General features: G+C 44.0%; 1 protein-coding gene across 7 annotated transcripts in view; it reads right to left on the minus strand.

The window, feature by feature from the left end:
- kdm2aa (lysine (K)-specific demethylase 2Aa) overlaps positions 1–14,806 on the minus strand; it is a 215,357-nt gene that overhangs the window by 98,748 nt on the left and 101,803 nt on the right. For all 7 annotated transcript variants that reach the window (XM_037254384.1, XM_037254353.1, XM_037254394.1 and 4 more), the window contains 2 exons: positions 14,202–14,326; positions 7,305–7,428 (listed from right to left, as the gene is read on the minus strand). In XM_037254384.1, coding sequence (XP_037110279.1) covers positions 7,305–7,428; positions 14,202–14,326 — 249 coding nt within the window. The remainder of the gene's footprint in view (positions 1–7,304; positions 7,429–14,201; positions 14,327–14,806) is intronic.

Consider the following 14,806-nt stretch of genomic DNA (forward strand, 5'->3'; position numbering starts at 1 on the left):
AATCAGCAGCAACATATGACAATCAGATCGACATTGATGAGTACGCCATGACTGTGTCAGCCTACATCAACAAATGCTCCGAGGACGTCAGCACCACTAAGAACATCATCACCCGAGCCAACCAACGACCCTGGATGACTGAGGATGTACGTCATACGCTACGAGCACGGAACTCAGCCTTCAAGTCTGGCGACAAGGAGGCACTGAGGACAGCGAGAGCCAACTTGAACCGTGCCATCAGGCTAGCGAAGCGTAGCCACAGTCGAAAAATTCAGGATTTTTTCCACGACGCCAATAACACCAGGAGTATGTGGCAAGGCATACGGGCGATCACGGACTACAACTTTCCCTCCCCCCCGGTGGGTGAGGTTGATGCTGACTTCCTAAATGGTCTAAATAACGTCTTTGGGCGTTTTGAGGCACTAAACAGCACTCCTGCAGTTAAAACTGTTCCCCACCAGGAAGAGGAGGCCCTCTGCCTTGACTCAGCCGACGTGTGGAGGACTCTGAGAAGAGTCAACCCACGTAAGGCCCCAGGCCCCGACAACATACCTGGGCGGGTGTTCAAGGAATGTGCAGGCCAGCTGGCTGGTGTCATCACAGACATTTTTAACATCTCGCTGGACCAAGCCAAAGTGCCAGTGTGCTTCAAGGCTGCCTCCATCATTCCGGTGCCGAAGAAACCTCAAATCACCTCATGGAATGACTACAGACCTGTGGCACTGACTCCCATCATGATGAAGTGCTTCGAAAGGCTGCTCAAAGATCACATCGTCTCCAGACTCCCCCCAACATTCGTTCCGTTCCAGTTTGCCTACCGGCAGAACCGCTCTACTGAGGATGCCATCTCCTCCGTTCTTCACCTGAGCCTGGCTCACCTGGAGGAGAGGAACACCCATGTGCGGTTGCTGTTCCTGGACTTCAGCTCAGCGTTTAACACCATCATTCCACAACATCTGGTGGAAAAACTGGAACACCTGGGCTTCAGCACCCCCCTTCGGAACTGGCTGCTAGATTCCTCACCAACAGACCTCAGTCGGTCCGGGTCGGACAGAACACCTCAGATGTCATCACCCTCAGCACAGGCTCCCCTCAGGGCTGCGTCCTGAGCCCCCTGCTGTTCACCCTGATGACACACGACTGCGCCCCCAGGTTCACCACCAATCACATCGTGAAGTTTGCAGACGACACAACGGTGGTGGGCCTCATCAGGGACAACAACGACCTGGACTACAGAGAGGAGGTGGAGCAGTTGGTGGGCTGGTGCAGAGAAAATAGCCTGATCCTGAATGTGGAGAAGACGAAGGAGATCATCGTCGACTTCAGGAAGAACCAGCCTCACCACGCTCCACTGATCATCAACAGCTCAGCTGTGGAGGTGGTCAGCAGCACTAAATTCCTGGGAGTCCACATCACAGACGACCTCACCTGGACTGTGAACACCACAACACTGGTCAAGAGGGCACAGAAGCGCTTGTACTTCCTGCGGAGGATGAGGAGAGCCCACCTGCCCCCACCCATCATGAGGACGTTCTACCGAAGCACCATAGAGAGCATTCTGACAAGCTGTCTCTCGGTGTGGTGTGGAGGTTGCAGCGCCTCCGATTGGAAGAACCTGAGGAGAGTGGTGAGGACAGCAGAGAGGATCATCGGGGCTCCTCTTCCCTCCATTCAGGACTTGTCATCCCAGCGCTGCGTGTCCCGAGCCCGTAATATTATCAGTGACCCATCACCCCCCCACCATGGACTGTTCTCCCTGCTGCCCTCTGGGAAGAGGTTTCGCAGCATCCGCTGCAGGTCCACCAGGTTCTGCAATAGTTTTTTCCCTGCTGTCGTCAGACTGCTGAACATTCAAACGTAGCATTCCTCTGCGCACTTGTAAATACTGTTTTTGTCTCCTGCACTGTTTACATACTTTATCACTGCTGCACTTTGTACTTTGCTCTACCACATCCTGAACGCCAGGATAACCTTCAGCAACTTCAGTATCTTCTGTCAAGATACGAGCTCGCCCAGCTATGAGCTGTCACTACTTCGGGTGACCGAATTGTTTTGATAACTGAACTTTATAGAGCCTAACTTTTTCGAACTTTACGCTATGCCGCCCTCCAAAAAAAATGAGGGTTACGATGAACTTAAATCATCCATTGACCTGATACGGCAAGACATTACCACACTTTTAGAGCAGCAAGCCACCCTGCTCCAGCTAACGTCTGAGCTAACGGAGCTTAAGAACTTATCGAAGGAGAAAGACGAGAAAATCCTGTCGCTTGAACGGAGAGTAGATGCACTGGAGCAGTACTCCCGACAAGAAGACCTCATAATCACGGGTCTAAAAACATCTCACCGCTCCTACGCCAGGGCGGCGGGTCCTTCGGATCCCTCGACAGATGACTCTCCATCGGACGAGCTGTCAACGCTCGAAAATCAGGTAGTACAGTTTTTCGAGAGTAAGCACATGGAACTCCAGAAAGGAAACATTGCCGCTTGTCACACACTCCCAAGAAACCGAAAACGACCACTGGATCCTCCGAAAATTATCATTCGGTTCGCAAATAGGAAACATAAAGTGGATCTTTTGAAGCAAGGGAGGAAGCTACAAGGAACGGGTGTTTACCTAAATGAGCACCTCACTAAGAAGAATGCTGAGATAGCCTGGAACGCACGCAAACTGAAGAAGGAAAACAAGATTCTCGCAACGTGGGTCAGGAACTGTAAAATACGGATTAAAACAAACGGAGCAACACCAGAAGACGTCAAAACTCTCGTTGTGAGTGAACTGGAGGAACTGAAGAAATGTGGCCTGGTGGTGGGGGAACCAAACATTTACAATGGCTGAACTAATGACCATTAACTGGTACCTATGGACCCTCCGGACGAAAATAATGGATTACAGCGAAGTACAACAAGGCAAACAGAGACTGGCAGGGAGGACATCCATCTCAGGTAGACAGTTCCCCTACACTTTTCATGCCATCCAGTGACATTCTCACAAATGCAGGAATTTCTGTCCCACCGAATCTTGACTCTTTACTATTTAATTCATTTGACCTAGAGAATGCTAATGCTGGTATCTATGAGTCCTTCCTTAACCCAGATACAAATTACACTCCCTTAAAATCTGTTGAAATGTCATGTGAATATTTTTCTGAAGATATGTTTAACAAACTGTGCAATACTCCTCCTGGCCACTGCCAAACAAATGTATTCTCCACTGTCCACTTCAATGTACGGAGTATCTCTAAAAATTATGATGGTCTAAAAACCTATTTATCAACCTTAACACATTCTTTTTCAGTAATAGCTCTTACTGAAACTTGGATGGTTGATAATACATCTAGCTATCCTCTCTCTCACTACACTCCTATACATTCCTGTAGACCAAACAAGCAAGGTGGAGGAGTCTCACTGTATGTGATTGATAACTTAAATTTCTCTCCCAGAAAGGATTTAAGTGTCAATTTTGACATGACTGTAGTAGAATCTGTGTTTATAGAACTCTCCTCTTGCTCACTTATAAACAACAAAAATGTGATAATTGGATGTATATATAGACCACCAGACTCTGATAAAATCACCTTCAATGAAGCCCTCGACTCTACTCTAGAAATTATAAACAAAGAAAACAAATTATGTGTCTTACTTGGTGACTATAATATTAATTTGCTTGAATCTAAGCAGTCACATACAGCAGACTTCCTTAATACATTATATTCCAGAAACTTTTTCCCTCTTATCAACAAACCCTCCAGGATCACAAGCTCAACGGCCACTCTCATAGACAATATCCTATTTAATTCTCTAGACTACAAGATAACATCTGGCCTTTTGATCTGTGATGTATCCGACCATCTACCTGTCTTCCATCTCATCCACAATGATAGTAGTCCTGAAATCAAAGATCATATTGGAGATCAAATGAAATTCCGCAAATTTACTGAGAAAAACATGGTATCTTTTATATCTATCATCAGCTCTGTGTCATGGGATGAGGTTATCCTGTTGCAAGATGTCAACAAAGCCTATCACTCCCTTCTAACAATACTCACAAATGCATTAGAGTTCTCCTTTCCTTTAACTTCTAGTCGTAAAAATAACTCTAAGGGGAAACCATGGATAACGGATGAACTAAAAAAATCTTCACGTAAAAAAAATAAACTATATAGAAAATCTATTGCAAATCCCATCCCTATAAATATAGAAACATACAAGAAATATAAAAACAGATTTACAGCTTTACTAAGGAAAACCAAACAAACTTACTATGCTGATAAATTTACACAAGCCTCCGGTGACATCAAAACAACGTGGAATCTTATCAACCATTTATTACATCGCAAGAAATCAAAAACATCTACCCCAAGTGAGATGCTGGGGAAGAATAGAGCTCATTCAAACCCAATAGATATTTCTAATGGTTTCAATGATTTCTTTGTAAATGTTGGCGCTACCTTGGCATCTAGCTTCTCAACCTCTGATACAAGCCCCTGTTGCCTTATTAAAGGGCAGTTTCCTTCACTCTCCATTCTTGACCCTCCTAGTGTTGAGGAAGTTTACAACATCGTCATGAGCTTGAAAAACTCGGCCCCTGGCCATGATGAGATCAGAAGCATACTTATTAAGAAAATCATTCATTCAATAATAATTCCACTAACACACATTTTCTCCTTATCTTTAAAATTTGGCATTGTACCCCAAGAATTAAAAATTGCTAAAGTCATTCCTATCTTCAAAGCTGGTGAGACTAATGAATATGGTAATTATCGACCTATATCCGTACTTCCTTGCTTCTCCAAGATTCTAGAAAAACTGGTTTACTCAAGATTGGCAAAGCACCTAGAAACAAACAATATTCTCTATAAACATCAATACGGTTTCCGCAAAAAGTTTTCTACTGAGCATGCACTGCTTCAGCTTGCCGACCACATCTCAACGGCTCTTGACAATAAGAAATTCGCTCTTGGTGTCTTTCTAGATTTAAGCAAAGCATTTGATACTGTCGACCATAAGATCCTCATCGCTAAGCTAGAGAGATATGGAGTGAACGATTCTGCCCTGAAATGGTTCACAAACTATCTCGCCAACAGAGAACAATATGTATATATAAATGGTTGTTCTTCCAACAGATCTAAAATACTATTTGGGGTCCCGCAGGGCTCAATATTGGGTCCTCTATTATTTTTGGTGTACATAAATGATTTTTCCATGTCTTGTTCAAATTTTCTTCCTTTGTTATTTGCGGATGATACCAATCTCATTGCCACCCACGAGGATTTTAATTTCCTCATTGCACGTGTGAATACTGAGTTGCACGCTGTTACAAAATGGTTCAAAATAAATAAGTTGTCACTCAATATAAACAAATGTAACTTCATGATCTTCTGCAATATAAATAAATCTTACCCCAAAGAACAGGCCAAAATTTACATAAATAATAACGAAATCCATCAAGTTACTAGCACTAAATTCCTAGGAGTTATAGTAGATAAACACTTAAACTGGTCTGAACACATTGATTTGGTTTGCAAAAGATCCATGAAAACGCTAGGTATCTTACGAAAAGTTTGTCCCTTGGTCCATCCGTCTGCTCATCTCACTCTGTATTATAGTTTCCTCTTTCCTTTACTCAATTACTGCAACATAGTCTGGGCAGCTACATATCCAACATACCTCAGCAAATTACTCATCATACAAAAGAAGTTCCTAAAAATGATCTCTTTTTCAAATAGATATGAACCATCGGCACCATTGTTTAGAAACTATTCATTACTGCCAATTGATAAAGTAAATATTCATCAAACCTGTCTACTCACCCATAAATATATATACAGGAAACACTGTCTTCCAGCCACTTTTCATAATTTCTTCGCATTTGTATCGGAATTACATTCTTATCCTACAAGACAGGGGGACAATCTCCACCCACCGTCCTGTCGAACATCACGCCATCAATACAATATCCATTTTAGAGGGCCCTCACTCTGGAATGAGCTACCAATCCATATTCGATCCATATCTTCACAGGTTGCTTTTAGAAAGCACCTGAAACACCACCTTCTCCACTCATGATCCTACCAGTCCAAAATTACTCCACCGCACTCAGCTGATCCATACTAAGAACATCAACTTAAACCACTATTTATACCCTGATTCTTCCTTGTTTTGTTATTTTCTGTTTGCAGTTCTTCTGCTTCCGCTCAGCTATTTTCTTACCTGGTGTTTTTTGATTGTTTCAACATCACTAAAGTGTCAAATTTTGTTTCTCTTGTTTCTCATTTTGTATAGTGTATTTGTTTATGTATGTATACGTTCACTTTCGTATATATGCATATATAAATATGACGATTTAATATTTAGCTAGTTATGCTTGTGTTTATTCATTGATGTTTATTCATTTATATATATATATATATATATATTATTTATTTTTTTTCTTTCTTAAACACTTGAATAATATTTGATGTCACAGCACTTTGTTTGTTGTGCACTTTGATTATACAGGAGTGGAGCTCCTTACAAGCCCTAGGCTTCGTCTCCCTCCCTGCACTGTTATTTGTTATAATAATATGTGCTAAACAATAAACTAACTAACTAACTAACTTTATACTTATCTTATTTCATATTTTTATATAGAATGTCACTTTTTAACCAGCCGCAATACCACTACATTGTTGAAAGCCGTATGCAACGAAATTTCGTTTTGTGTACACCCAGTGTTGACAAAATGACAATAAAGTTCTGTCTAAGTCTAAGTCTATTTCATATTCATATTTCAGTGTTAGTATTTCATGAGTGGCTTTCTGGAAAACAATACATTTTTATTTTCAGGCACCCTTGCGACTGTCACCTGTTTTTTGGTACAAAAAACCCCGGCCCCCAATCAGAAAAGAGTTATGTGGCCCACATTCGAATAGGTTTGGGGACCCCCGGTCTAGAGCTTAAACTGAAATTTCTGTTTAACTGTTTCTGTTGACGGGCGGCTTGGTGATGCACTGGGTAGCACGTCCACCTCAGAGTTAGGAGGGTGCTGGTTCGATTCCACCTCCGGCTCTCCCTGTGTGGAGTTTGCATGTTCTCCCCGAGCCCGCACGGGTTTCCTCTGGGCACTCCGATTTCCTCCCACATCCCAAAAACATGCTTGATAGGCCGATTGAGCACTCTAGAAATTGCCCCTAATTGCGAAGGATTACTGTATAAGATTTAGTTTATAGCCTTATATGCAAAATAAAATATAGTGGAAACAGTGAACTTCTTTTTTTCATCAATTACTGTTAACATCTCATGGAAAAAAAAACGGGACTTACCGAAAGACACTGGCGCAGCACACAGGTTTGCTTAAGCTTTCCAGGTCCTCCAAACTTCTTCATGTCTCGGCAGAAATTGCAATCTCCACATTCAGCTCTCATACATGCCTCACAGCGCTTACACCTGCACAAAGACAAAATATCCATCCATCCATTTTCTGTACCGCTTTGTCTCCACGGGGGTCACGGGCATGCTGGAGCCTATGCCAGCGGTCATCGGGCAGTCGGCGGGGGACACCCTGAACCGGTTGCCAGCCAATCCCAGGGCACACAGAGACGAACAACCATCCGCACTCACACGCACACCAAGGGACAATTTGGAACATTCATTTCCCGATATATGTTGTTTTGATATGCGAGAGAATCTTAAGATTGTGGAACAGGGAAAGAACCTCTGAAAAAATTTAGCTCATACACACACGCACCCACACACACAAGCACACACAAGCACACACACAAGCACACACACAAGCACACACACAAGCACACACAAGCACACACACACACACACACACACACACACACACACACACACACACACACACACACACACACACACACACACACACACGGGATGAGAATGGCAAATGTAAAAAAACACTGAAAAGTAGCCGGGGGTCTGGGGGTCCGACCGGGGGTATGGGGGGGCATATATATACACTACATATGTATATATATATATATATATATATATATGTGGACTCGGGGACTCGGACTCGGTCGGACTCGGTCATTTTTGCCGGACTCGGACTCGGTGCTGATTTTGACCGAGTCCACCGAGTCCGACAATAAAAAAAATACGCTCTTTGGCTGGTTTCATGCGGCTCTTTTACGTTCATATCAACATTAGTGTTTATTTTTCGTGCGTATTTGCTTCGCTTGAGTTCAATATGGTTTTTGGTCAAACGCGCATGCGCGTGAGGGGAAATCCCGCAAAGGAGGAGGGACAAACAGAGCGATTGGTTTTGCTGGCTTTTTAATGAATGGCGACTGTGACTACGGGGGCCCATTAGGTCCAGAAAAGCTGACAAGACGCTTGCCAAAATGCCAAGGAAAAAATGCACAGCTAAACGAATATATGACGATGAACACAGGACGTTTTTAACAGAGTTAAAGTTGTTTTTTGTTGAACGCTATGGCAAGCCATTCTGCCTGATATGTCGGACGTCATTGGCGCATTTAAAAGCTTCAAATGGTCAGCGCCACTTCAGCTCACTTCATGCCAATATCGATAAGGACTTTGCAAAAGGGACTGAATTTCGCAAGCACAAGTTTGGAGACTTTGAAAAGTCAGGCAGAAAAATAGGTACAGTTTTTCAAAAAAAATTACGAAGCACTCAGAGACTGTCACACTTGCATTGTTTCAACTGGCTTGGAACATTGCACGGGCTAAAAAGCCATACAATGAAGTGGAGTTCGTTAAAATATGCCTCAGTGACGTGATTGAATTTTATTTTCATCATGCTGCTGAGAATGCGCGTAGGAATACTGTCCACAGCCCTGCTTGCTTGTTATGAAGACACATTTAGTTGTTGCGTGCGCGCCCGCGCCTGCCTGCCTGCGTGCGTGCACGTACAAGACCCACAATGCCCCGCGCGCAGCCAAGATGGAAGAACCCGGGAGTAGCGAGAGAACAATGTTTTGCCTCTAGATTTGGGGGGGAAACGGAGCGTAAGTTACGATCAATGCGGCCACGTTGAGTTGCACTTAGGCTAATGTTTACATTATGTACCAATGTCAAGGACGATTATGTCACCCAGCTTATATCATTGATGTGTTTCGATAGTTGTGGGGTCGTCACTAATTATTTGTGTTTAGATAAATGTCTGAGCTATAATGGTGTAATTAATGATTAAAACTTGAAAGTATCTGTTTATTGTATTCGTTTATATGTTTAATAAAGACAAAGCCATCACAAAACTGTTGTAATTATTTAGATTTTGATCTAAATTAGCCTTGAATAAAGACTAAGCAGTCACATGAATTAACAGAAAAAATGGACAGCCGGACTCGGACTCGGGCTCGGACTCGTGGTCAAGAGGCCGGACTCGGACTCGGTGCAAAAATCCGACCGAGTCCACAGCCCTGAATATATATGTATACATACATACATATATACATACACACCATCGCCCCCCCCAGACCCCCGGCTACATATATATACTGTATATATACAGTCAAACCTCGGTTTTCGAACGTCACGGTTCTCGAACAAATCGTAATTTGAACGGAAAATTGAAGATTTTTTGCTTCGGGTGTCGAACAAAATTCGGAGGTCGAACCTCGCGAGGTGAGCCGAAAGGACCCGAGAAAACCCGGACGCCGACTGACTCCATTCGTTATTGTATTTTCGTTACTTTGAGAGTTGTATTAACCCCTAATCATGCCACCAAAGAAAGCAAGTGGGAGCAGTAAAGCCATCCTAAAACACAAAGACGCTCTTAAAGCAATGCAACAGTGAGCGCCCGGCGCGCTGCGGTTGCGCGTTCGGACCAAATTAAGCTCCCTGCGCACTGAGGTCCACTTAAATTTTGGAAAGTACATCAGGCCTTTAAAAATATTTTCAAAATTTCAGCGACGGCTCTGTCACAATAATGCGACCAGCGCGGTGCAGTTGCGCGGTCGGCGACGCGCTACGGTTGCTCGTTCAGCGGTGCGCTGCAATTGCGTGATCGGACAAAAATGCGCAAATGAAAAAATGCTTAAAAAGGCTTTTTTTTTGTCTTGGAACGGATTAAAATTTTTTCCATTATTTGTAATGGGAAAAATAGATTCGGAATTCGACCGATTCCCTTCTCGAACCGCCTTCTGGAACGGATTGTGGTCGAAAACCGAGGTTTGACTGTATATATATATGTGTGTGTATGTATATACGTATATATATCACTGAAGTTGTATTTTTTAACGATATAATGACAATATCATGACAATATCATGACAATATCATGACAATCGCGTAACATTAGCTTACATGTAACATGTTACTTTCTAAACCCACATGCTTGTAAAAGTAAAAAAGTACCTTTCTGTTTTTTTGTTTCGATATGCTCCTTAATGTTCCTAGCGCCGCGACCTCCATAGCTGATCATATCTTGACAGAAAATACACAAAACCTTCCTGGGGACATCTACTTTACGGATATGTTCCGTCAGGCACGTGGTTACGGACTGTGTTCCGAGTTGTACAATGACGTTGCTCTCGAGCCATGCTCATCTGAAGCAGTTCTTGATCCCGTTCGGCTTGTCTATTTCCCTGGCACGATCCTCATGCTGGCGAAAACTTTTGCCGAGTAGGCCCTAGATCTATCTAACTAAATAACTCGTCTACAAGTGATGAAAACCCAATCACAAATTTACATTGTGGCGGTGTAAAAACACTAGTTCTCCGCGTAAGTTAACAAATGGAAATGATGTGACGAACGTACGCCAAAATGCTGCCGAAAATAAGGCTGATGTCACTGATCACTGCTGCCAGTGAGTTAGGTTTACAGAGGCAAGCCGATTTCCGTACTCACAGCTTAACTAATTTTGCCTTGAGATGTGCCAAAAGATGTCATCGCGGCGGGCGGGCGAATGCTCGCGAGTCACCGAGGCTAACGTTGCCCGAACACTTCCATGCCGCCCCCCGATATACATATATAAAACAAAAAATTCTCAACGGATTTACACGATTCACGAAAATGATATTTGACGGAAAAAAACACGGAAAGCCGCGGATCCACAGAAAATTCTCATCCCTGACACACACGCACACGCACGCACACGCACACGCACACGCACACGCACACACACACACACACACACACACACACACACACACACACACACACACACACACACACACACACACACACACACACACACACACACACACACACACACACACACACACACACACACACACACACACACACACACACACATTTATTCCATTCATTGCTTTTTATTTACAATAAAATTAAGTTTCCTTTATGATACATGGAGGGCCTTCACCAATCCGGCCCAGCTGGGCACAGCCTGAAAAGAAAACGCGGGTGTCCTTCACCACCTGTGGGTGAAGCCAAAGGGGTCGGGTGCATGGTGACCTGGGTGGTGGCCAAAGGACCTTTGGCAATCCGATTCCCGGCTACAGAAGCTAGCTCTAGGGACATGGAATGTCACCTCTCTGACAGCCTGCGCTGGTGTGCAAGGCAGATAGGGTATGACTAGACATATAGTCGAACTCGCCTCCACACACAACTTGGGCGTCTGTACCCCGGTTATCGAGCGGGTAGCCTTTGGGTGGGGAGAAAGATCCTGACTGTTGTTTGTGCCTGTGCAACAAATGGCAGTTCAGAGTACCAACCCTTTTTGGAGTCCTTGTAGGGTGTGCTGGAGAGCGCTCCTCCTGGGGGTGCCATTGTTCTGCTGGGTGACTGTAATGCTCACGTAGACAATGACAGTGAGACCTGGAATGGCGCTGCTCCTTCGTGTTGAGGAGCCTGATGATGTGGCTCAAACATATAATTCGGATACCTCCTGGACGCTTCCCTGGTGTGGTGTTACGGGCATGTCCCACTAGACCAGGGGTGGGCAAACTATTTGACTTGCGGGCCGAACTGGGTTCTAAATTTGGACCGGAGGGCCGAACCAGGAGCAGATGGATGTAGTGTTTGTGTGAAGTAATATAAACGACCTGTAAAGGTCATTGCATAAAAGGTTTTGGCCTTTAGTAGGTAGTAAAGCATGGATATTCAAAAAAGGTTTTTGGAAAACAAATGCATTTATTAACAGCATTAAAAAAATATAAAAAAAATTCACTAAAAAACTGCTTTCAGTGATTGTCATAAAATACGACACTGTTATTATGAATAACAGTCTCCATCACTTCAGTGCCTGCAGGTCAGATTAATGAAAGATGTTTATCTTATGAGATCACATCAAACGGCAAACATTCTGACCAAATATATCATCTTGAAGAATCGGTGAAAGCATACGTCTAAATAAAGTAATCAAAACGGCAACACGGTGAGGGGTATCTGAAAATGACCAGCTCAGTGGCCTAGTGGTAGAGTGTCCGCCCTGAGACTGGAAGGTTGTGGGTTCAAACCCCGGCCGCGTCATACCAAAGACTATAAAAATGGGACCCATTGCCTCCCTGCTTGGCACTCAGCATTAAGGGTTGGAATTGGGGGGTTAGATCACCAACTGATTCCCGAGCGCGGCACCGCTGCTGCTCACTGCTCCCCTCTCCCCCAGGGGATGGATTAAAATCACACGGGGATGGGTTAAATGCAGAGGACAAATTTCACCACACCCAGGTGTGTGTGTGACGATCATTGGGACTTTAACTTAACTTTAACTTTTTAAAATCAGAGCAGAGTTTTAACTCACAAACACCTGGTAACAGAGGTGAGGAAACGGGAAACACTTCCTTAAAGTAAGCCTTAAGAACTTTACAGGTTAAGATTAGTCGCAAACAGGTGGTGCATCAATGTCCTTGAGCATCCTGCATTGTTTGAAAATGAGATTGGTCGCTAGTTTCAATCCCTGCTATTTGTACAAATTATATTCAAAATGCATTTTTTTACAACAAACTTGAGAGCCTCCCCTTCATTTTCAGTGGGAACAGTGTTGTTGGTCTCCCTTTTTTTGCTAGTGCGTCATAGTCTGGAGTAAAATTTGTTGTGGCAATTCTTAGGAGAGATCCGAGGTGTTGGTCCGTTTACCTCGATCTGTGACGGGTTGATGTTGATGTTCATGTAGCTGAACGTCACGTCGCGTACGTCGAGCCAAATTGGCCACTCTTTTTTAAACACTCGGCACTCAGTGTCCACCTTGCTTTTCCTTGGGCGACTCATTTTAATGGAAGGATTCCAGGGGAAGGTTTGTGGGTGGCTTTAGCGTAAAACTGTATCTGAAAGCTCAGCGCGCGAATTACGAGAATGCAGTCGTCACAGCCCACGCTCTAAATTCGGCACTGATACAAATAGAGCGCGAGTGCGCCATGTCCGTACTACTGAGTACGTACACGCACTTGTGAGTGTACGCAGAGCTTTCTGACACTGCTTCCGGTAGTAAATGCGCAGGCGAGCGGTTCCCCATCTACTGGGGAAACGCAGTCATTGCAGGCAAAATGACCCCAAAAAATGTTTAATAATACTATTTATTCAGGGTTGGCGGGCCGGATTAAACGGTTTGCCCATACCTGCACTAGACCCTAGAAATCCTGGCGAGACTATGTCTCTCAGATGACTTGGGAATGCCTTTGCCCCCCACAAAAATGGGATGGATGAACTGGCTGGGGAGAGGGAAGTTTGGGCCAGCCCCAGCGACCCGACGAGAGAGAGAGAGAGAGAGAGAGAGAGAGAGAGAGAGAGAGAGAGAGAGAGAGAGAGAGAGAGAGAGAGTCATGAAAGTCCTTTTTCCTGTATTTCCTGTAGGAAAGTGCAGTGTTCCCCTCGTCGTATCCTGTTGTTTCGGCGTGATATTCACTCACTGATGTTTTTTTTGGCAATGGAAGGTGGGGAGTGTTCAAAGCTACTTTATGAAATTCAGGGTCAATTGGTGAGCGAGAGAGAGAGAGAGAGAGAGAGAGAGAACAGGAAAGAGGACTCTCTCTCTCTCTCTCCCTCCCTTCTCGCCCCCTTCTCTCCCCCTTCTCTCTCCCTCCTCTCTTCCTCTCTCTACCCCCCCTCTCTCTCTCGCTCTCTCTCTTTCGCTCTCCGTTCGCAAATCCATTCTGTATGCAGTACTGCTTATTCTCCTCAATCGAGGGTGTGCTGGAGCCAACCTCAGATTACTTAGGTCAAGCCAATCCCAAAGAACCTAGCAAATCACTATTTTCTTTTATTACAATCATTGATCACATTCCCTGCAATTCACTGGGCCATCAACAGTTTGAACGTTAATTCATTACCTGACCCTGCGCCTTCTCAGAACGGACATAGAAGAAGCAGGCTTCTGTGGTCGTGGCATAACAGGAGCGACAGCCAGTTTAGGATAAATAGGAGGTAGTGGTTGAAGTGGCTGATAGTTCGAGGGCTGAAGAAAGAGAAAAAAATTGTGATTTATTTGAACTTCATAATTAGTTTCAATTATATATTAGTAGAAATTCAGAAATCACGAATGTAATGTTATAGCGCACCTAACAGTGACAGAAAACAAGGTTAGTGTTTAGATAATTAGGACCTGAGCAGCTACCGCTGCTATCGTAATTGAATGAATTATTCCTGTGAGGGTCCTAGCAGCTAATGTAATGCCCTTTCTTTCTCAACGGCACCCAGATATAGTAATCCATGCATTCATTACATCTCGACTAAATAACTGTAATGCATTTATTTTGGAGTCTGCGAATCCTGTTGGTCCAAAATGCTGCCACTTGCTCCTAAGTGGAGCTCGTAAAAGGGAGCACAACGCGAATTCTGGCCTCCCTTCACTGACTTTGATGGTCTAAATGTGTGAAAACATGTAACTTTGCAGACACATCAGCAAATATTTGGGCAATAATCCAATATTAATATG

Source organism: Syngnathus acus, chromosome 1 (assembly GCF_901709675.1).
Source record: "Syngnathus acus chromosome 1, fSynAcu1.2, whole genome shotgun sequence".
Classification (NCBI taxonomy): Eukaryota; Metazoa; Chordata; class Actinopteri; order Syngnathiformes; family Syngnathidae; genus Syngnathus; species Syngnathus acus.